At 36.1% G+C, this 23,170-nt stretch overlaps 1 protein-coding gene across 10 annotated transcripts in view; it reads left to right on the forward strand.

Annotated features, from left to right (window-relative positions):
• The window catches only part of DCUN1D4 (defective in cullin neddylation 1 domain containing 4), a 41,616-nt gene that overhangs the window by 8,507 nt on the left and 9,939 nt on the right, over positions 1–23,170 (forward strand). For 3 of the 10 annotated variants that reach the window (XM_041465854.1, XM_041466095.1, XM_041465926.1), the window contains 6 exons: positions 1,187–1,257; positions 2,191–2,230; positions 9,410–9,524; positions 18,869–18,963; positions 21,257–21,327; positions 22,839–22,930. In XM_041465854.1, the coding sequence (XP_041321788.1) occupies positions 1,187–1,257; positions 2,191–2,230; positions 9,410–9,524; positions 18,869–18,963; positions 21,257–21,327; positions 22,839–22,930 (484 nt within the window). Of the gene's footprint in view, positions 1–1,186; positions 1,258–2,190; positions 2,231–8,093; positions 8,124–8,251; positions 9,018–9,409; positions 9,525–18,868; positions 18,964–21,256; positions 21,328–22,838; positions 22,931–23,170 lie in introns of those variants that run through there. The other 7 variants (XM_041465777.1, XM_041466011.1, XM_041466364.1 and 4 more) reach the window with 4 other exon arrangements.

Here is a 23,170-nt window from a genome sequence, read left to right on the forward strand (position 1 = left end):
ACTCTTGTTTATCTGGGTCATCTTAAGTGTATCTTGAGAGCATTCCTTTGAAATGCTCTGAATGGAAATACGGAAATTATTTTTTGACCTTACTTGCATCTTGCATCAGCTGCTGGGCAAAGCTAAATTAAATGTCTCATATTAGAAATGCTTTGTTGCTTTAGCTGGGTAGTGGTGCTAGGCACATACAGAAGAAGTTTTCACATATAGAAGAAGTTTGCTTGGAATACTTTGCTTATCATACAGTACATTTCTCTAGTGTGTTTTGGCACATGAGTTCTAGTGGGGTAGCTAATTTATTTTTAGTTCAAGTGGAGATACTCTGTAGTAGTTGGCTGTCTTTAAGCCCTCTCGGCTGGTTTGTGTTCGGTTTCTGAGATTCTTTTTGGTTTGCCTGCTGTCTAGCTGGATCTCAGCTGTTCTTTTGTAAATTACTTACTTTCCAGTTTTGTTCTTGCTACATTCCTAGCAAAAATAGGGAATTCAAAAGAATAGAGAAAAATTAGTTTCTCGCTCTCTAGCAACTGAAGCAAACTCAAGTGTTTTGTATTTGGAGTGTGGAAGCAAAATTACCATCTATGCTAGGACTTCTTCCAAGAAGTGTCAGAATATTTCATTATCAGTTTTTTTTTGTTCTTGTCTTAACAGCTGCTGTATTGTAACCTTTGGTTTGTTATTAAAAGCCATGTTTCAACTGTACAGGTGTGTTCTAGTCACTTATTTTTGCAAGGAAATTAGTATATAGGCAAGTACATGTGTATTAATAAAATCAGATTTTTTTTTTTTAGGAACTAGGATTTTTATTAATGATTTTAGACTGTTACATGGCGCTTAACTTGGTTTTGGAATAGATGAAACAGAAGGACTGGGTAACATGGAAGTTATAAAGATTCCCAATATCAGGGGAAAAAAAAAGTTGTAATTTTTTTTTTTTTAATTCAGCTACAGTTAGCTATACTTCTGCTGAGGGTCATCCATGCCTTAAGAAAAACACATACATAGGATACCTTTTTTGCAGATTTCAGTTGTTCTACTCAAATGTTGAAAATGTCAGTGCTGAAAAAGTTAAGATTACTTTTAATTTATAGTTCTGTGATTATTTTATTAAATAGCCAGAATGTAGGAAGATCATGACTGCTGCATTTGGAAACCAGAAATTTAAAACCCTTTTTTTCTTCCCCTCTAGATTTTCAACTGAATTCTCATCTATCAACACTGGCAAATATTCACAAGATTTACCACACCCTCAATAGGCTGGTAATGACTTGCCATTTTCTCTTAGCAGAATAGCTAGGGCTTTGGTCCAGAATATTTAATGATTGAAATCATTAAGTGATTACACTTCTAAAAATTATAACTGCCTTGTTGTATGAAAGGCTGTTTGGTTTGAATTGGTGAAGAGATAAGCAGTATTAGTAAAAGGTGAAAGATTATACTCCAGAGGTCAGAGTGGAGTTTGAGCTTTGTTTGAACATTGGATTTAGATGTTGCCTCATGCAAGAAGCTTTCTTGGATGCATTCAGTGATGGTAATCATCACAGTTACCCAGTTTCTTGCAGTTCTTCTGGAAAACATATTGAATGAGCAAGCTGTCCTCTTACACCCATGCAGAAAGTGAAACAAGGTTTTTGTGAAGACTCTTCCTGCTTATGTGCTGTGTATTTACATTTGTTTTATTGCAGCCATAGCTGGAAATGGTGATATGGCTTCTGTGTGTACACTGCAAATTTAGTGGAAAAGACCCTGCCTAAAGAAAGGGGTAAACTTGTTTCCAAGGTTTCAGTTGGTTTTTAATCAGTTTCCTTTAGAACACATATGTGTGTTTATCCTTAAGCAAAGCCATTTCTGTGCTAAATGGTAAATTCAGTCTTTCTAATGCCGCATTTTTTGGTGGAATTATTCAGTAAAATAATGCCAGTTCTGCACCTGATGGGTAGTTATTTCCACTGTTGAAATAATTTGATATGTTTTTGATTGAAAAAACCTCAAAAATATTTATCAGATTGAATTTACTTGAACTTTTTAGATAAATTTGCAAGCGTAACTTTTTAGGTAAATATGCGCTGAAAACACAAAGACTACAGTCTTACGTAGATGATCCTTAAGTAATGAGGATGAATATTAATATCAAGTAAAATTTAAAAATAGTACAGAAGAATCTTGTTTAACTGTTATTCCTGTTTCTTGCAGAATCTGACAGAGGACGTTGGTCAAGACGATCACCAGACAGGTATTTAATAGGAATGAAGTAAAAACAGATTGAAACAATTTAAACACACTTTATTAAACAAGTCTCTCTAACATAACTGAAAAGGATGTTTTAGAAGGCTAGAGGAGTTTTAGGAAATAAGTGCCTGGGTTTCTTAGTCTTTTTCAAGACAGGTGTTTGTGCTTTTAATTTATCAAATTATGAAGGACTTGAACAGGTTTCAGCAGTATCTGTAATTTTACTGTCTCTTAGTTTAGAAGACTTAATGAAAAATTTCTCTCACTCCTGGGACTCAGCTTGTTGGGGAACAGAATATCCATATTCTTAGAGTGTTTTGAGTCTTGAAAGAGCATTAGTGAGAACAGAACAGAAGCAAGGCCTCTTCTGGCTGTTGTGATGCCTGTGACCAAGTTTAAATGCTGTACTCCAAACAACCCGCTTTTTTCTTGACTGATTCTGATGCAGGTTTTTTCTGGTTCTTGTGCAGATTTTCAGTCAGTGTCTGAGTACTATCTATTTTTGAGTTCATATCTGTGTTTTGTTCCATGAAGTGTTACCGTTTTTTGAGGCCTTCTTCTCAGGTGCCTGGTACCAGCTTCCTGTCAGTCTTGATTTGTCAGCATTTGAGCTTTGTGACTTGATGTTTTGCAAGAGTTCTGACCTCCTTTTGCACTGCCTTCAAGCCCTGATCACTTGCTCAGCAGAACTATTCTTTAAAACTGACCATGTTTGTCCTACCATCTGACTCAAAGCTTTACCACTGTCCTGAGGTGATGGCTATATTTGCTGATGTTACCTTGAGCATTTAGGAAAGTGGAGAGAGTTGTCAGCTCCTCCTGGAGATTTCTGGCACACACTTAAAAATCTAGCACACTCTTAGCCTAGAGCAATGAGAAGAGATGCATAGGCCTGCATTGCTTGGGATTGGACAGAGCTCACTTAGGGATTATGAACCCGCCTCTGTACAGCAAGCAAGTGACTTTGTTTCATACTTGAACTCTTACCCTAGCCACAAAAGGAGTCTCTGAAATACTTTCCTTCAGTGTGGTTAGTGATTTGATACTTGAAATTAGCTCATTTTGTAAATGAAAAGCCTCTAAAAAAGAGGTTGTGACTTCTTTTGTTGAAGATAGCCGGAGATTTTAGTGTCCATATTTTAGAACTGATGTCTTCTCCCATCTTGTGATGGAGACTTGGAATTTTCTCCTATGTGACCCAGGTGCTCTAAACTGACCAGCTACATACTGATTTAATGTATGAAAATGTGTTCTAGAATCTTTGTTTACTCTTGATCACCAAGACCTGTTGTGAAGCATTGAGGTAGTCCCCTTCTGTCACTAATCAGTAAGTGTTGATGTACTTGAGGTATTTGCAATTTGTCTTACCTCTTGCCTAGCACTTCTGTCTTAAAGTATAAGAAATTAGCCTTGGTGCTCTCATTACCTCTATTGGAAAGTGCTTGAGCATGTTACCATCAGTGTCAGTGTAAAACAGTGAAAAAACTTTCATCAAAGCCAGTATCCTATTGCCTGCAAGCTGTTGTTTGAATTACGCTGTTTCAAAAGTGTGAATGTGCCTGTTGAATGAGTTGAGGCACAAAATCCCACTAAAGAGTGCAATTTTTTTGCAATAGTTGTAAAGAACCATTCAAACCAGAAACAATTATGAAATGAGAACCAAAAGTAGAGGTTGATAATGCCAGGTTCCCTCCTCATCTTCAGATATTATTTCCACTGTTTCTTATGCTTCTGCCCTGTTTTATGTCTCCTTATAGGAAGAGATGAAGCCCAGATGTTTGCATAAGTTCCAGGCATGTTCAGTTGAAATGTGTGTTTGGTTTGATTCATATGAGGACAAATACACATGCAAGGAGCTATTTTGGCCATCGTGAGTGTAGTACAGTGAGGTCTTCTGTTTCTGTTTTTTGTGGAACGTAACACTTATGAAACATCTTACTTGGAAAGACTCACATAAATCTATAGAGTTACTTCTGAAAATTGTTTGATTTCAATGTGCCTAAACTTGTGGAACTTCTGTTTTCCAGCAAGAAGTTGTCAAAACCTATTAATTTTGTTGCACAATTTATAGAACCGTATAGGTGCTGTGAATTTGAGATGCTGTGTCTAGAACTCATTTCAAAGTCAGACTAAGAACTGTTGCAAAAGGTTTGAGTGTTGCCAAACCCATGTCAAGGTTTTTTATAGTTCTGAGATTATTTTAACACTAAATCTTCTGGCCCAAGACTTATTCTTAAAGATTGCTGTTCATTTTCTGCCATAATTATCTGGGTTATTGTCATTATGTTGTGGACTTTGTTTTTGGGATGACTCAATGTACATGTATCTAAATTTGATTGGGATTTCTAAAAGCGATTAAAAAAATCTTAGTTTTAGGTTAATATTTATTAACAAGAGTATTAACTTTTAAATGCATATCACATTTACCTCAAAGCAGTTATTGCTAAGCTAACAAAAAATGTCTTGGACATCTAAATTACTTGAAGGAAATTGTATCTTTTATAAGTATTTGCCAGATTTCCTTTCTGAAACCAGCCCTTAAAACATCAAAAACTACAGGGAAGTGGCAGTTTCAAAATTCCTTCAGTGATTTGAGAGCTAAGATGGATCTTGTTTCAAAATTCCAGTCTCCTCCAATGGTTGCAGTCTCATGCGCTATCATTCAGTATGCATATCTGTCTGAAAAATGAGATAGACTTCAAATATGTCATGGGCTTTGCCTTTTCACCTGTTTGGAGGTGTAAGAACAGCAGGCATTCTGAGTCTGTAAACAATTTATTTTTCTATTAGTATGTATATGCATTAACTTGGAAAACTCACGTTTGAAATGAGTTGCTTTTATGTCATAACTACAAATCTAGCAGCTTGTTAATATCTTACCATGATTTGGTAATTAAATTGTGAGTTACTTATCCAGACTAAAAAGTCTTTAAAAGTATGCTTCTTGTTGTCACCTGGCTTGTTTAAAACAGTGAGGTTATCTGTTCGACAACAAGAAGGCTTCACTGCTGTTCATCAGTCTTTGGGGGAGAGAAATTGCTTTTGCCTCTGCTGGTTTTTTCTTTTGTTAGATTAGAGATGAAACCCTTCTTGAGTCCAGAGCAATTCTGTAGTGTGGAATTCAAGACAGAGAAGATGAGTTTTCCTTTTGCAGCAGGATTGCAAGTTGTTTAATGTTTTGATGAGTATCTTTGCTTTCTCATCTTGTGTCTGAAAACTGATGATTGATAAGTGCATTTGTGGTCATTTTGTTTCATTATGAAGTGATCAGCTATATCTTCCCAATTGCTTCAGCATGCACAGTTTCTAATTAGTTTTCCTTTGAAGCATCCTTCTACTGAAGCATCAGAAGAGCAGGATTCCTCACAGGATTTAGCTGGAGAAGGTGTAAATTCCATGCCTGTAAATAATTTCTGTAGAGACACAGCTTGTAGAGTTCCTCTTCTTTATTGGCTTCTTTTTTCTTTTGTTTCTCTGGTTTTGTTGCTATTCTAGGACTGTCCGTCCCTTGTGGGTTTTATTTTATATATTGTTTCAAATTTCCTAGGGTGAATTTTAGCTCTTGAATTGATTCTTCCCTTTGAAAGCTTTGTCTCCTGTAAATTTGGAAGTATTCAACAGGATGTTTGGCAAACAGCATTTAAACTCAACAGGCTTTTGGCTAGTGGTGGTCTATTCAGTAGGCATTTGGAGCTCTACCTTGCAAATGCTAGCTTCAAGTGTCAAAAAACCAGTGAGAACTAGGAGGATTCTGCCAATCTTGAGTTGAGACCTAGGAGTGAGAAGCTTTGAAGATAATCACATCAGCAAAGCTGCACTTGGTAAGTAAAATTCTGTCAAATTTGCATGTAGTAAGAGGTGGCTGCATGTTTGTTTGCAGATGGTCAGACCTTTGGGAAAAGAAATTAGTTGTGCGCTGCTAGGCCTAAAATTACATTTAGAATTAGAAAGCTCTATGTAGGAAGGGTTAATATTGCTATTTAGTGAGCTGTATTGTGAATTGAGAAATTACAGGAGTTCCAAGTAAAAAAACCCAAACTGATAATTTTTAGCTTTACGTGAAAATGAAATAAATACTCTGCTCCTGTTACAGAGAAATTGTAACTGCCCTTCAAATGTAGCACACCAATTTAAGTAACAAAAGAAATGCTTTGAAAGTAAAATCCTTACACTGTGTTTTTTAGTAGTTTAGAGATTATTCAACAGTTAAAGTCTAGTGAATACTTGCTCCAAACCTCAGTTACTAAGATGTTAAGTCTTGGAAAGCATTTACAATATGTTTGTCCACCCGGTGTCTGTGTGCTGTCAATGTGTGAGAGCAGTGTGTGTGTGCATTTAATAGCCACCTACCAATTTCTGAGCTGTCTCTTTTCTTCCTTTTTCTGTGCCTTTGAGAGCTGCAACTAGATACATTCAAACCAAAAAGGATACAAGTTTTTCATAGGAGTCATTGGAGAAATTGGGGTGTAGTGAATTGTGATCAGTTTAAGCCTTTAAAACAAGTTCATCAATCTTCTTAAAAACATTCTATCATTCAAGGAGGCAAAGAGTCCAAGCTGGAATTCTTGAATTAAATTCTTTGGTTTGTATGGGGTTGCAGGTCTGACAAAATGATTTCTCTGTTCTGTAACTGCTTTATTTTATTATTTTTTATTTATCTTTTGCTTTGCTGCTTTTTTCACAGAGGCCTTGCATATTTCTTTTCACAATCAATTGATCAGTAAATTGCACAGATTTGTAGGGGGTGAGGGGGATGTGTGGTTTTTTTCTTACATTTTACCAGCATCCATCGCAAATGGATTTTTGCTTTTTTAACAGAAAGCCACTTAAAAGCAATCAATTTGCTCTCAAAGGAATGAAATAGCTACAGGTTATACTTAAGTAAATGCATATTTACCAAAAAGAGGTGTTTACTATCACAATTTCATTTATTAAGTTCAGTGTGTGTCTTAAGTCTGTTGGCTCTTTCTAGCCATCTGTTGAGTTCTGCTGTCATCTTAAATGTTTTTAGTCTGTGTAGGCTTTCAAAAATACTTACTGGCAAAGTCTTTAGAAATTTGATTTGAAAGATGAAGTATCACAGATTCAATAACTTATGAGAGTAGAGTTTTTCAGTATGATTAATGTGCAGGCATAATCAGATTGAACAAGTGACATTCAGCAGGTCAGGTTCCTTAGTTTGTTTAATTTGCAAAATGCCTTGGGTGTACTCTGAGCTTTTTATGGTCTCTGGCTTACCTGTTTAAAGTATATCTGGAATTGTTGAGAAGAAAATAAATACTATTGTAATCAGGAAATACTAATTTCCTTTTGTAATGCATTCTAGACAGTGCTTCTAGAAGTATGTTCTTCTGACACAGCCGTTATGATTTTTTTTTTGCTGGTAATAGTTTATGGAGCATAATACTTGCAAGTTTTTTGATGATAATTTACATTGTAATTTGAATTGACAATGCTGTTAATTCTCTTTCAAAAAGACAGTGTATGGTCATACTCTTCTGGGACAGTAATGAGGAGGGAGTTTTAGGGTTAAAAAAAAAGAACATGTAGGAAGAATTCTTTGAATTGGAGAGTATTTCTTGAACTAGAGAGATTAATTTTCTTCTTTATAGATAGAAATTAATATAAAGGTAAGACCAAAGAAGGCATACTTAGTGTAAAAGCTTTATTAGTTGAAACCAGATTAGTTCATCTTGGTGTAAAAATTGGGTTGAATATCTTACATGATACTAGAAAAATATGAACATGATACTGGAGAAATATGTACTTTCTTATGGGTTAGCGTTTCCATGCATGTTTGAAATAATGTACGTGTAGCAAAGCCTGTGAGGCTCTAAGGTTCCTTACTTGTGTTTCTCCTATAACAGGAGAGAGCCTTTCAAAGATTCGAAGAATAGGTAAGCAAAAGATTGCTGTCAGTATTTGTTGGGAATTGGGCCTCTGATTTCAGTCTGTTCCCTTGGTGTCAAAAAGCAGTCAAAGTTTTATTGCTTGCTTCTGTGCTGTGATGTGAGATAAAAGATTTTATGGGCATCGTAATTGAGCATAGCTAAACTTGGGTGCTGTTGTAGCAAAGAGAAGATAGCTTAGGAATGCTGGATTTCTTCATGTTTTCTTGCATATTTCTTTGGCATCGCTTTATGTCTGGATTTTTATACCTCACTTCTGTCTTCCTTTTCTTTTCAAGTTCTCTGTGTAGTACTTAGAGCTGTGATAGCTCTTTGAGCTGCTCTTACACATGCCTTTCTCAGGTGTCAGTGTGGTCTTCAGCGTATGAAAGTAGGACAAAATTATGCCTGGAGTGTTAGCCTACTGTTTTCATGAGACAGCTGAAACAATTTAGTGCCTTCCTGTGGCCAAAAGGGCTGGTCCTGTGCTCTTTCTTGTGCTAATGTATGGAAAGTTGTTATTCTTTTTTCCTTGGTTAATTATCTACAGGTTTGGTGAGCTGGATTGGCACATGGAAGAGTTACCAGAGACATAGGAGTATGTAGCTGAGAGAAGGGGATGGAAAGACTGCCACCTGATTGGCATCAGTGTCTGGAATTGGCTATTTCCTGCTTGGGGACCCTCATTTTTTGAGAACTGTTCAGTCCAAATAATCCAGCCAGCCACTTACTTTTTTATCCTGGTGATTGCTAAATGTCTCTTCCCATCCCAACAAAACAAAAAGCCTCCCAAAAAAACTGGAAAAAGACCTCTCACCAAAGAACAAACAAAACCTTTCCTACCTCTTGCTCTCTATCACAAAAAACTTGGGGCTTGAAAAGAAAGGGTTCTGCTTTCTAGAGGTAGGTGTTCACTCCCATCTGTATTTCAAAAAGCAATGATCCGCTCTTAGAACTTGTGATTTGAATAAAAGACTAAAAATAAGAATGACTTTTTGAGGACCTAAATACTTCTTCAGGATAGTGCCAGTTCTTGACTGCTGTTAGACTGAAGTAATGCTAGTGCTACTGTACATTTCGATATAGGACTTTTGACCTTAATGGAAATGTGGTCATAGAATACCATGTAAACGTGAGAAGGATTATGCTATTGAAAGGAGACCATTTCTTTTCTAATTTTTTAAATCCCCTAACTTCCTTCCCTTCCCTTTGTAATATGCCTATTAGTGGACACAGTTTAACTGGTCTGCAACAGTTTCATTTCTTTGTGCTGGTGTTTTTAATTCCCTCTGTAGGAAGTCTTCGGTCTTGCAGTTCATCAGACTGCTTTAGTAAAGTGATGCCTCCAAGGAAAAAGAGGAGACCTGCAGCAGGAGATGATTTATCTGCTAAGAAAAGTAGACATGATGGGTATGTCATCTTACCATGAGCTAAGACTGATGGAATATCTAAAGTTGAATAGCTGATATATCATGTGTTTAAATACTAATGAAAATAATAGTGAAATTTACTTGGTTTCTCAGTGTGGAACCATAGCTGGTGATTGAACTGTGGAATATTGATAAGTATATGTAGGTTCAGTTTGCATCTCACCTTTCTCTAGATGTACAAGAAGCATGTAGGGAACTTCTTGCTCTAGTTGCCAGCTGTCAAAATGTGTACTTGTTTGTTCAAAAACAACCTCTAAGAACACAGTACTATTTTCTCATATACATGCATAAGGTCTGGATTGGCTGTTATCAATCTCTAGCCTGTCAAAAAAGTGAATGTAGTTATAGTCCACTCAGCTCTTAACAGGGAGAGACTAGCAGGATTTTATGTTGTGGTTTGACACTGAACATATAAGGGGACATTGCCCAGGTAAGGTGAGAGCCAGTGGTTCAGCGGTTATTGAGGGGCTTCTCACTGGACAGCAGAAGCCAAATAGGTTCAAGAGAGTGCATGAACAGTATACTCTTTTGGCATGAGGTATTGGATAGCTGAGACCTCTGCAAGTGTTGGATTTTCAGCATGTGTAGTGTGTTGAGTCATTCAGAAACTATTGAATGTGCTCTCCATGTGCAAGAATAACTGTTTTTGAGGACTAAATTCAGAACTTGAGGCTGTATAGAACTGCACACTGCTGAATGATAGATGCAGGACTGTTCTGATGTTGAAAAGTGGCGTGTAGAAAGTTTGCTTGGCACTGCATCAGTCAGTAGAATTTGAGCTCTATTATGTGTTACTGATGTCTCAGAAAACTCGTGCTTCCATAGCAAGTACCTTCAGGGAAGTTAAAAGAGGCATTTTTCTCCGAACTATCAGCCTGAAATCAGGCTGGGTTCTCTCCTTTTTACTCTAGCATGAGTAAGAAAAATACTGGTAGCCAAATTAAGCCTCTGGTCATGCCCTTATAACTCCATTGTGTTTAATAGGGTTGCACAACTGTAACTGCACTGGAATTTATTAAATGATCTGTTGATGCAGAAGAAAGAGATTTCAACTCTCTCTTTCATTGCTTTGTAACACTAACTAGAACAAAAAAGCAGTTCATGTTCTTAATATTTTTTGTTACTTTTCATAAATAATGAAATATAAAAGCTAAATAATTGATAGAGGGCATTACGGCTTATTCAAACATAGACGTACAATGTGGCAGCAATACAAGGACAGACTCTTCCTAGAATATAGAGAGGTTCATAAAGCTGAACTCTACCTGCCTTAGCCAAGACACTGATGATAGAAAACAGCCCCCTAAAAAGTAAGCTTGCCTGTAAGTAAGAAATACTGATTTGTGTAATTACATAAGAAAATTATAAAAACCTGATTTTTTGCTCTCTGAATACTAGATATTTAATAGTTTTTAAGGGCTTCTTGCAAATGTAATTTGAAGGATTTTTTTTATATCTACCTCTCAGTTTATACCTAATGGATCTAATCTTCATTTTACTGCCATGTAAGTCTTTATTAAAAGGAAGATCTCAGCCTGCTTTTAGAATTGGAGGAGAAACCAGATCTTCTAGTCGTGAACCATGGGGTAATATCTTCTGATGTGGTTCCAGTTTTTATCTGACTGACTTCCTGTAAAGGTTTTTGAGCTTTCTCTGCATCCCAGAGTGTTTTTTTTGTTTTGGTCTCCCAAGAAAACAGTTTTGTATTTCAGCATGACTGGCAATATGAAATTATTTGCTGCACATTCAGCCTGGTCTTGAAGCTGTATTTTCTTTCAAGGAAGGATTTTTACCCCTGTAATCTTCTGTGAGCAGGTTAGTCAAAAAACAGTCTCCTACTTCCATGCTTGTTTTGTCAGGTGGAGTTCATACCTGTCAAGTTTAGTTTTTGGATCAGACATCTCAGTTGAGCAGAAATTGGTCTGAAATCAGGAAACTCTGCAGCAGTGTGCTGTAGCATACCTAGCTGGCAAAGCCAGTTCTGCTTACATTGTGTGCAGAGAATGCTATATACAGTAAAGACAGTATAGTGGAATACCAGTTTATAGAATAAGGGGCTCCTAGGCCCAGTTCTGAGCTTCTGTTTTAGAGACAGACTTCCTAGAAGATGCATTCTAGTAACTCAGGATAAGCCTGCACAGGACATTAGTTTGCGTGGATTCTGTATTAAGTGAAGAAAGGCAGTCAGTGTCTGAAGAGCTACACAGTCCTCTCCAGAAGGGCCTCTGCTTCCTAAAAGGAGAGATTTGTCACTTCAAATACTTAATGGAATGACATAAATTTTTGTGTGTTTCTCAGCTACAGTGACGTGCTTATAGGGTCAACGTTAACAAACTCAGTAATTGCAAGTGTCCTGTTTGTTCACAGTGTGAAAATATTGGGTAGTAGTCCAAAGACTTTCAAGGGATGTCATCATTAATGGTGTTTGCACTGCAGCTGAGACTGAAGGTTGATGATTTTTTTCTGGTTTGTCCAACAGAAAAATGTGGGTTTTTAAAATCTGTAATGGAGTGTTTTGTTGGGTGATATTTTCAGTCTTCACTATTTTTTACTCATTCTTATAATCTCTTCAAATCTGATGGGAATATTTTTAGATGTGCCTTCTTCCATAAAGTTTCTTTCAGCAGGTCTCTATGCTGAAAGAGAAGATAGTTTCTTAAGACTCTTAAAGTCATAAAGTTAAACATGTGTTACACCCTTAATTTCAGGCTGGTAGGAATACAGCTGCATCTCAGAAGCACTAGTGGAATGCACAGGCAATTGAGGAAAAGCATTTATAGGAACAAATCTAGTTGTGAAATTATTTGGAAATACTGATCTAGTGCATAAACTGATTATAGAAGACTCCAAGCATGTTCATTAGTACTCCACCTCTTACATAATAAGAACTTGAATTCTCTTAATTGGTGTTCATAGCATCACCATGAACCATGCATGAGTGCAGTGTTTCAGTGAGGGTGAATTTTCATACCAGGTGATGTATAATAAAAACTCAGTGCTTTATAGATAACACTAAGAGTTATCTTACCTTAAAGAATAACTGTTGGAAGTAAACAGTTGAGCATGTGCTAGCTTGAACATAATGACTTGAAGACTTAGTTTTTATTTTTATCTCAGTGTCAAAGTCTTGACTTTATTGTACTTAAAGCTGTACAGTATAGAGTATTCTCAAATTGGAGTTAAAATTGCATTTTCTGTACATTGTTCTTCCATCACTATGTTAAGCATCTTCAGAAAGGTAGAGCAAGATTCATGTAAAGATACTTGATAGGTAAAATGATAGTCCTCACTGGGTAATTGTTTTATGCTGCTTATCTGTTACACAATATCTAGCCAAATAGGGAAAAAATAGCTGTTTAATATAATGTCTTATGTTTTGACAGTCTCATTTAAAAAGTAATTCTACTCCTTATTCTGGAATCACACTAAGGGCAAAAGCCTTGCAGTAATGGGTATTGTCACTTTAGGAGGATGAAAACTATGAATATTTATATACTTCCCTGAAATTGATGTTTTCAAACAATTAGATAAATGCTTTCAATGAATTTACCCTTATGTGTGTAGGAACCACAAAAGGGCCTACTAACATGAAAAGTAGGTTTTCTGTATTGAATAGTAAACTCCATACTCTGTAGTGGAAAAATGCAGTTTTTGAAAACACAGTGTCATTAACATAAGATGTACTAACTTCCAAAGTTTTCAAAACCTTTAGTGTTGAGAGTTGGTTTGGTTTTTGTTCTGCTGTTGTTTACTAACTGGTTTGCAGACCACCTGTGTTCCCAGCTGTCATAGGTGTGTAGATATTTTCCTTGAATTAGGGGTTTTCGGGTACACACAAATACAATTTTTCCTTTTTCTATAGCTTTTCAGCACACTTCACTTAAACTGGACACGTGACTATCAGCATGTGTGTTGTTACACATACTGCTCATTAAGTAAGCCTGATAAAGTTCCAAACATTTAACAGTTTAGAAATGATTGTAAGTATTTAAATAAGGGGAGATAAGGTATATTCATTCATAAAACTTGAAAGTCAAGTTAGTCCTGGGGGTTGCTTTAAACTGTTTTTTGTCATGTCTTGCAAATTGCAAAACATCTCTTCTCCCACCCTTCTTTCTACTACAGTTTTAATGAAACTATTGCTAGAATCATAATTGTGAGTGAATAGATAAGGCTTTATTAAAATACTTTCATTGTGCTGCATAGATGAAAATTCTCAGCCAAAATTTTAAATTAATTAGTATTAATGGAAGTAGTGTAGGGCATCTTCTTCAATCAAAAATGGGCATGTTTTGAAAAAAAAATAATCTGGAAGCAATTAGTTACTTAGTTCAAAACTCAAACAAAATTCAGTAAAGATTTTGACTAAGTTCTTTTTGCTTAGAAACAAAGCTTCTGTTGATGAATATCTTGATGTCTTCATTCAGTAAGCATTGACCATCTGAAATAACTAGGCTGTAGATCTCCATGAGAGGCTTTTGACTTACCATAATAAAGCATAGCTTTTTTCCCTTCCCTTTTTATTTTTCCTTCTCAGTGGATTATTACCAGCTTCTACCATGAAGAGACTGTTCAGTGTGACCTAAGCTCCATGTTTTCACTGATCTTGGTTTGAGTGTTCTGGAGCTACACTGCCCAGAGTGGGTGCAGTGGGAGGGGCTGTGGCTGGAGCTTTAACCAACTCCAGTACAAGTGAAACATGCTCAGAGCAGCAGATAACCCAGCTTTGAAGACTGCAGGGAGTTGAAGAGAATTGCCCTTACCTTGTTCTTTCAGCTGGCAGCAGCCATCAACTTTTACAGTCACATGCCTAGTCACCCCATTATAGCTGGATGGAATTTTCATGATTTTGTTTTCCCACCAAATCAGTTAGGAAGAGAAGAAAATAATCTGGAAAAGATGTGGAGCATGTGTTTAAAGTTCCCACAAAGCATGAAATGCCTAGGCACGCAGTTTTAAATATTTTTTTTTTTTTTTTTTTAATGCTTGCCTATATTACTTCCTATTGTCTTACCTTTTTTTTTTTTTTTTTTTTTTTTTTTTTTTAAATGCTTGCCTATATAATTTCCTATTGTCTTACCTTTTTTTTGCTGGTATATTAGAATTCCCTACCTCACATGAATATTTCAAATGTAAATTTGAACATGGATGTTACGAGTCAGCTATTAGGTCATGATAGAAGTGCAAGCCTCTCTGAGAAAATGATTACATTTTGATGTGGTTAAGTAACTGAAATCACTTTTACAAAATTTAGACAGGTTATCTCATGTTGCTTTTGCCCTGCCCTGTCCCACGTTCTTTCCTCTTTCTAGCTGACAAAATGACTGTTAGAAATAGATAATAAAAAAGAAAAACCTAAATGCTCCTTACGGGATATTTGTTAGAAATAACTTGCATATTGCTGTCACTGAACTGACAGTCATACTAAACTAAAAAAAAAAAAGCTATTTTTCAAGTGGAGATTTTTCTGAGTCATTGTACCTATGTGTGTTTCATCTGAGAGGAAAATACATAATTATTTATATTATGCCTCTAGGTAATACCTTTTTTTTTCTTGCTGTTCCTGATGGATATCATGTAACGAGTCAGAAATGGAAGGGTAATTCTAAAAGCAAAGGTTCTGAGTTTGGTATTGTCTGGTAGTGATGAGTATAGCAGACACTCTGGGATAAAACTGTGCATGCAGCTTTCTAACTGATGATGGAGAAGATGCCCTTTAGCAGTCCTGTTTTGGTGCCAGCGTTCTTTGACAGTGTGCAAATTCTAGTACCAAAAGTGCTAGGTATATTCATTTGTTCTTCCTTTAGGAAAGGCATCTTTTTGAGTTTTTTACTTTCTGCCTGTACCTTGCCCCCTCTCACCCTCCACCTCTTTTTTTGTTTGTTTTGTTTTGTTTTTGTGAGCATGTGTATTGTTTCGTATCTGGTGTGTGACACTTTCCTGGCAGCTTCCTGTGACTGGCAGTTTCCTTTTACAGACTACCAATATAGAGGCAAATTGCTAAGCAGAACTTGGTTGGCATAATGGGTTGTGCATCTGTTTGAAAGTACTGGTGCTGGTCATCTTGATGAAGCTGTGAGCCATTGAGGACTTGCTGTTTGTGAGATCTGTACATTAGATGTTTGGTACTCCCAAAGTATTCAGATATCTACTCTGTGCACTCTGGCAGTGTGTTTTTCTGCATAGCAAGAGATACTGTCATTAGAACAAAGACAAGGCACATCATCTTTCAGTATATACTGAGAAATTCCACAGAGATGAGGAATACTGCAAGATACAAAATGGATGCCAGATGTGTCTGGAAGTTTGTGTTTTTCTCTTCTGTAAATATGATTCTTGAGGTAATCAAATCCATATTAATAATAATTCAGAGGATTTAGTCCTTGAAAAGACTTTTACTCTGTGCCACTAGATTGAACCAAGTTGTCCTAGGCTGAGCAATCTCAGGTACTTGTCTATTTACATGTTTGCATCTCCCCACTCATCTTGCTTCACTAGGCACTTCAGAGATTAGGAGTCTCTTGCTAGTAGAAATAGTTGGCTTGGCTAGGCCGGGGTGAGAAACTCATTTAATGTTTGGAGTAAGCAGGGAAAGAACAGGGTTTGTCTTTATACATGAAATCTCTAATTCTGGCAGTGCATAGTCTGTTTTCATTATAAACATGATACAGTGTCATCTGCACTGTTAATGCATGTCTGACTAATTAGCTTATAGCAGAGAGTGGGATATTTCAAGATTATATTCCTTTTGATTTTATTTTCTGAACTTGTGAACTGGCACAAGCTATAATATCTGTAATCAGTTCTGGCTTCTCTAAAATTGAACTCCAGTGGTCAGGTATAGAGCTTTTTGAACTATCATAAGTTTGAGGCAAGAGCATTTTCATTGGAGTTACTTTGCCATATGTTGGGCACATGGACTTAATTTATTATTATTGCTATTTCCTGCAGTTCCTGAACTGTGACATTAGCCCTTAACACAAATGACTTTCAATCTCATATCAGTTGTCTGAAATTCTTCTGCTATGTGCAGATGCAGAGAATGTATAAGAAGGGCTGTTTTCTTCTGTTCTTGCTCACCATTGCTATTATAAATACTGCTGGCACCAATGTCTTTTTTCAGGCTACAGTATTTAGCTCTGCTGTTTGTAGATGCAGGAAACTTTTTTTTCTAAAATACCTGAATGACTTACAACTCTGTCAATAAGTCTGTTTCTTGAGAGTTCCTTCTTAAATGCACTGTTCGCATACAGACAGCTTAACATGTTGATGATTTACATGAACAAGCAGGGCAAGACAATTGGTTATCATCCCTTTGTAAGAAAAAGCATTGAGTCTTGTGATAAATACCTTTCTTTGTGAACCTTGTTAGCTTTGCCATGTCCTCAATCCCAGCAGTACTCTTACAGACTTCTTGAATAAAGAGAATAAAGATGTTGACTAGCTCCTGCTACAGTTTCCAAGTTGGTATTCTACTTGGTGTTTGTCACGTTTGTGACAAAAGAGGGGATACTGAATAATTAAGACTTTTGCCAAAGTGGCACAATGCCTCCTTTCTTTGTCTTGATTGCTCTGAATTCAGAGTAGCCTAAAAATTATTGGATAGGTCTTTCATAATCACAGTTCAGTTTGCAAGTATGCTATCAGACCTTTTTAAAAAAAATTATTCCACCTCAGACTTATAACTTCTGGATTAGCTCTTACTGAGCGATGCTGTCAGCCTTTTCCTTAGCAGCTTCAGTAAAGCTTATGCAAAATAGATAATTCAAATAGGAAAAGAGTGTTTTCAAAATGAAAAACCCCAAATCTAAGATTGTGAGTATATGAATATGTGTTTGGAACACATATGGCTGACATTTCTATGCAGTGTTCCAGTTTGTTGTAGATCAGTGTGTTTCAGTACAGTGTCAGTTTTTCCTAAGAAATTTCTTAAGAGCCTCATTTGTATTTGTCTTCTAATTAGCAATTTATCATTTTGTTCTGACTAGTATTACTTTTCTAAAGGTTAGCTGCTTTAAAGGAACTATGACAGTAAACATGAAGTATTTCTTTGAGTTCCTGTCAGAATGATCTGTGTGCTGTTAACTTCTAGCTACTCTCCCTCAGAGCTGATAGCTGAGCTAGGTGGAGGATAGTGGGATCAGTGTCTTCTAAGCTCATAAATCTTAGTGTCTTTTATATGTCTTTCTAGAAAGACGAAACAGTGATGAAATTAGATCCAAATTAATTTCTTGATTCAAATGGTTTCAAAATTCTCCTTGAACCAGTTAGCTGCTTCATTGTCTTCCCCCATCAGGATTTGACATTGTGAGAGGAAACTCTGCATGCTTGGAACACTTAGAGCTGTTCTTGGCTACCTCCTCTAGACTAAACCACTTATTTGTTGCTCTTTTCAGCCTTTCTGAGCCCAAGCTCTGAAGAGTGGTGGAAATGGATCAGAGAATGCATATGCAGCAGTGGATAGCTACTTGGACTGCTGAGCCTCTTTCCTCTAGCATGCACAAATGATACTGTGCCGGTTTCAGAAGCTCTAACTGGGGGAGTGACCCTTCACATTGTGTCATGTTTTCTGTGCTTTAGGTGTTTCAGATACTAGATTTGTTTCCTTAGTCTACTTAAAATTCCTTACACTTCTTGTTGAAGGAGAAGAGCATTACTCTGCTGGTAGTCTCTGGGGGAAGGGGCCAGCTTTTCAGATGGTTCTCTGTTCCATGATGAATGACGTTCCTTGAGGTGTTGTCTATGAGGATTTTCAACCTTTTTTTCCCGTGGTTCTTTTGCCTTATGAACTTACTGGCTTCAGAATAATGTAAGTGTAGGTCTTGTCTCTTTGGGCCTTATGCCTTTTGCAGAATCTTTTCGAGGCAGCAAAAAGAGTGTTTGCAGTTTTTTTTAGTTAATAATTCAAAGTGCACTTAGAGGTAGGACCTGTGTTGACTGGGACATGGAATTACTCTGGCCATAGATCCACAGCTGGATTGCAGCCCATCAGTTGACTGTGGTAACTGGTGGTGTAAGGCAAGGCCTTACTGTGAACTTTTACAGAACAGTTTGGGGTTGAATTTGAACTAAACTATATTCATTTGAGGTGAAGGTCATTTACATGGGTAATGATTATGAATCGCTGGAAGTATGACAGAGTGAGCAAACCAAGTATTTAGTGTCATTGATTCTTAAGCAGTGTTCCAAATGACTGGATATGAGGACAGAATGTTAAGTAAACTGAAAGGAATAATGTTTCTCCTAAAAGTGGCTGTTGACTAAAAGATCGCTTTTTAAAAATGTTGACAAATTAATTACTTGTTTCTCTTTCTTTTTTCTAAGTATGTATAGAAAATACGATTCAACTAGAATAAAAGCAGAGGAAGAAGAAGTCTTTTCAAGTAAGAGATGCTTAGAGTGGTTCTATGAATATGCAGGTAAGTGTGAAATGCAAATTTCCTACCAATAACAATTAAATTTATATTGGAATATGAAAATTGCATTAACTGAGCTTTCAAAAGATGGAATAGAAAAGATTTTTTGTAAAAGTCTTAGGAAGACTTTCCTTTATCCTGTGTGATGTGAGGTTGAACAGTTCAAGGTTCAGTTTTGTCTTTGTCTATATCCTATAAAAAGAATACAGAAGGTGTGTAATTTGAAATGTTTTGGAGCATGTATATGTTACTATTCAAATCTACAGTTGAAGCTGTACTTCTGTTCAAAATGTTGTTGCCCCTCTGTCATCTGCCATGTTAGTGCTGCATAATACAGAATTAGCCTCAGAAGTGGTGTGTCTTTAATTAAAAGAACCCAAAGGGTGAGGGAGGTAGTGACACTAGTTTTGTTTCTGCTGAATCTGGTGCTTAGGGTTTCAAGCAAAGAAGTGAATGAATTAAAATATCCCATACTAGTTTTATCAAATAGTTTTCCATCACAAGGTATAGGGAAGGTAACCTGTATTATTTATTCTTGCCCTTGTGTATGAGAACTTTCTTCAGGCGTTATTTCTAGGAATGTTAATTATGGTCTGTGGTCACAGAAGATGATCCTTTATTAGTGAAGTTGGTTGTTGTATTTTCCTGCAAATGTTTTCTGAAAGGAAAAATTTGGCATATGGGGGAAAATGATCTCATGTCTGTAAAGACCAGAAAGAAATTAAATAGATATTTTGTGTTATCTTGCAGTTTTCTGGTCATGTCTTGAATAACATGTCTAGCTTGTTCTGTTTTGTCTACTTTTTAAACATAATGAAGAGTGACTTAATTTGATGTAATAAAACATTTTTTTTCTCCTAATAAAATTATATAAACTAAATTAAATACTTTGAGATCTCACTTGTCTGTGGAAGTCTATGAGAGGAGATTCAGACAAATTCAAGCCAAATCTAACCTGTTAGATTGTCTGCCTTTCTGACCAGCTTGATTTATTTTTTTACTCTAGCAACAGGCATGACTCATTTTTGTCAAGACTTTCATGGAAAGAAAGGATGAAAGGAAGGCTGTTTGTGAAAGAACTTTGGGGTTTCCACTGGATGCACACACCAAGATAAAACACAGAAAAGTGGAGAGTACGAGTCTGTTTACAGTATTGAGTAACATTCTAAAAATTGAATTTTCAAGGAATAATCTCTTGTGTTCTTGCTTCATAAGTCTTCTTTATGTATGCAGACAGTTGACATAGCATTTAGGTTTTTTCCCTCCCTTGGTGTGTTTTTGCATTACAGAATGAGTCTTTTTAAAGGCTGCTGTGTACGCTCTGAGAACTGAGAGGCTGTTATGAGAAGATGGGAAAGGACATAATTAAACCTTGTTATTTCTAGATTAGATCACCTAATAATAAAATACAGATTAATCTTCCCTTTATAAATCCTGTTTTTCTTGCACATGTGATCTTTATGTTGGAGGAAAGTAGGCATTTCAGCGTGTATTTTTTTCAAATGAGCCCTTTTAAACATGAGTCAAATAATTCTAACAAAATAGTTCAAATACTTAAAGTGTAGAATTGCACAGTACAATTCTTAATGTCTGTATAATTTTTTCAGGAGTATTACAGAAGTTACAAATATTTTGATTTAACAGCATGTTTTATTAGTGGTGCATTTTAATAGCATTTGTATTTTGAATCCTTTTTTTCCTGTTAAGTAGACAAATAAATAACTGTAATTCATTATTTCCTTCCTGTTACATTTACTGTTAGACAGATGATGTGTGACCATGGTGTAGCAATATGAATAAGCAGGATAACATTATATAAAGAGGATATGAGACAATGAGGAATGAGGTTCTGGGAATGATAATGCCTTGTATCCTGTATAGCTGTACATCTTGTTTTTATGTCATTTGATCTTGTGATAAAGTAGAGACTCCAGACAGGGAATGAGTTTCACTAGTCATCGTCCACTCATTTAATTGGGTAATACTATGTGCGTGTTCTGTTAGTCTTAAGTGCATTATAAAAAAATCATACATAGTTACACTTTCAAGATTATCTCAGTAAACGACTAAAAAGATTTGGCAGGGATGAAAAGTTGTTTTACAGTTTCTCTGTTTTCAAAGGTGAGATAAAGATTTAAGTGAATCCAAGTCTGATAGTGCGGAAATATTTATTTCATGCCAAAACAAAACAAACTGCATGAAAGTTAGGTTGCACTATGTGATTGCACTTCTTTTGTGCTGTAAAGGACAGGCTATTTTGATTTTTAGAGATGAGTAAAATACATTTTGTTTGCAGGCACGGATGACATTGTAGGGCCAGAAGGGATGGAGAAATTTTGTGAAGACATTGGAGTTGAACCAGAAAACGTAAGTTCAGAATCCGTTTTAGAAATGCCTCACCTGCTGTGGTGTGCATGAGCTAGTCTTGCAGTTCTTGCTTTTCCACCAAGAATTTAAAAAAAATCTTGAGAGTTTAAAAAAATTCAAGAAATAGAAACCAGGGAGGTTTTGAAACACATTTGGGAACAACTTGCCATTACTTTAAACCCCAGACTGTCAACCTGTAAAACCTCAATTTGTCTTCACTGCCGCCCCGCCCCTTCTTTGACTTTAAGACCACCAACCTTCAGGCTCTCCAGAAAAAGAGAGATCTTTAAAAAGAAAAAGCTGATGATTGTCTTCTCTGAAACAATGAGACTACATTCAAGATTTAATATAGCGACTAACAAACAAGTAGTGTTTCCTTTGGGTTTTCTAGGACAGAAAGAGATTTCAAAGTAGTGGCACTACCATTATACCCTTTCAAAAAACAAATAAGGAATATAAATACAGATACTTATTCTGTATGTGAGGTGTGTATAGTTATATAAATAAATAAAATCTAAAAAACAATTGTGCATTTTACAGGCTTTTTCCTAGTGCCTAATTTTTGTTCTTTAAATGCATTTGTAAGTCCTGTCTTTTGCAGAATCCATAGAGCTTCATATAAGTAAATGAGAATTGTGGCTTCGAAAGATGTACTGGAAAGTCAGATGTAATTTGCTAATTTCAGAGTTTAGGATAATAATAACTGTTGTGATTTATGCAGACATGTGGAGGTATAAGCAGGTATTCTGATTTCTCATTATAAGCTGTACAGAGTTGCACTAACCTTAGCTAGTTAATGGCTGAGTTGCAAATTTAAATGACTTAATTATTTTTTTCTTCAGGTTGGCAGGGTCAGTTATCCTGCAGGTTTTTCTTTCACATATTTGTCAAAAGTGGTTTCTTAAGTTGATAAATAAGATAATAATATTATGGTATTGCTTTATCTAAATACTTTTTTGCTTTGGTCTTCTGTGTGAGATGTGAAAAGACTGTTTCCTTTTGGGCAAAACTGAAGTATGACCTATCAGCCTGTGTTTTGATGTGTATTAATGTTAGCTCATCTAGATTTACTTATCTGCTTGAATTGTGGGATCATGATTAACTTTCAAGTAATTGATTTCACGGATTGCAGGTGATTTTCATTGAGATGAGGCTTTAACAAATGTCAGGTATAGTTTGTCAAACTGATACTGAAATTTTGTAGTTACTTTGGGAAACCTTTTCTGCAGTTTTTGCACCAATTCATCTTCTCCCCATTGTATTGCTCGTGAGATGACTGATAACTTGGGTAGATGTTCACTCTATATATTTGTACTGTTACCTTCTTTTCATTTGGATTGTGTACAGGTTTGTCATTTAGGAAGCTTAACTTCTAACATAGTGTAGTGAAGTTCTGAACTTTCCACTTATACAAGTAAAAGTATTTGTATCCTACTAAACAGTGGTTATTTATAAAGCACATGGATCTTTTTGTTAAATTCTCAGTCTCCATTTTTTTCTCTTTAAAACAGGTAGTAATGCTTGTGCTAGCATGGAAGTTGGATGCACAAAACATGGGTTACTTTACATTACAAGAATGGTTAAAAGGAATGACATCACTACAGTAAGTGCCTTGAAAATTCTTATATGTTTATTATAGTAAACACAGCTTTTCAGAAAACACACTTTAGTGTTTTGACTCATAACACCTAAAGCAAAGAACTCTGCCACGGAGTAGAAGTCACAGATTTTTGGCCTGATTTATGATAATATGGTCACTTAGAGACAACTTGAAACCTGATATTGCACATTTAAATACAGTTGGATTAGAAGATCTGCAGTCTCAATAGAAGAGAAATGTCAT

The sequence above is a fragment of the Pyrgilauda ruficollis genome, unplaced genomic scaffold (genome assembly GCF_017590135.1).
Source record: "Pyrgilauda ruficollis isolate IOZ18807 unplaced genomic scaffold, ASM1759013v1 scaffold1, whole genome shotgun sequence".
Lineage (NCBI taxonomy): Eukaryota > Metazoa > Chordata > Aves > Passeriformes > Passeridae > Pyrgilauda > Pyrgilauda ruficollis.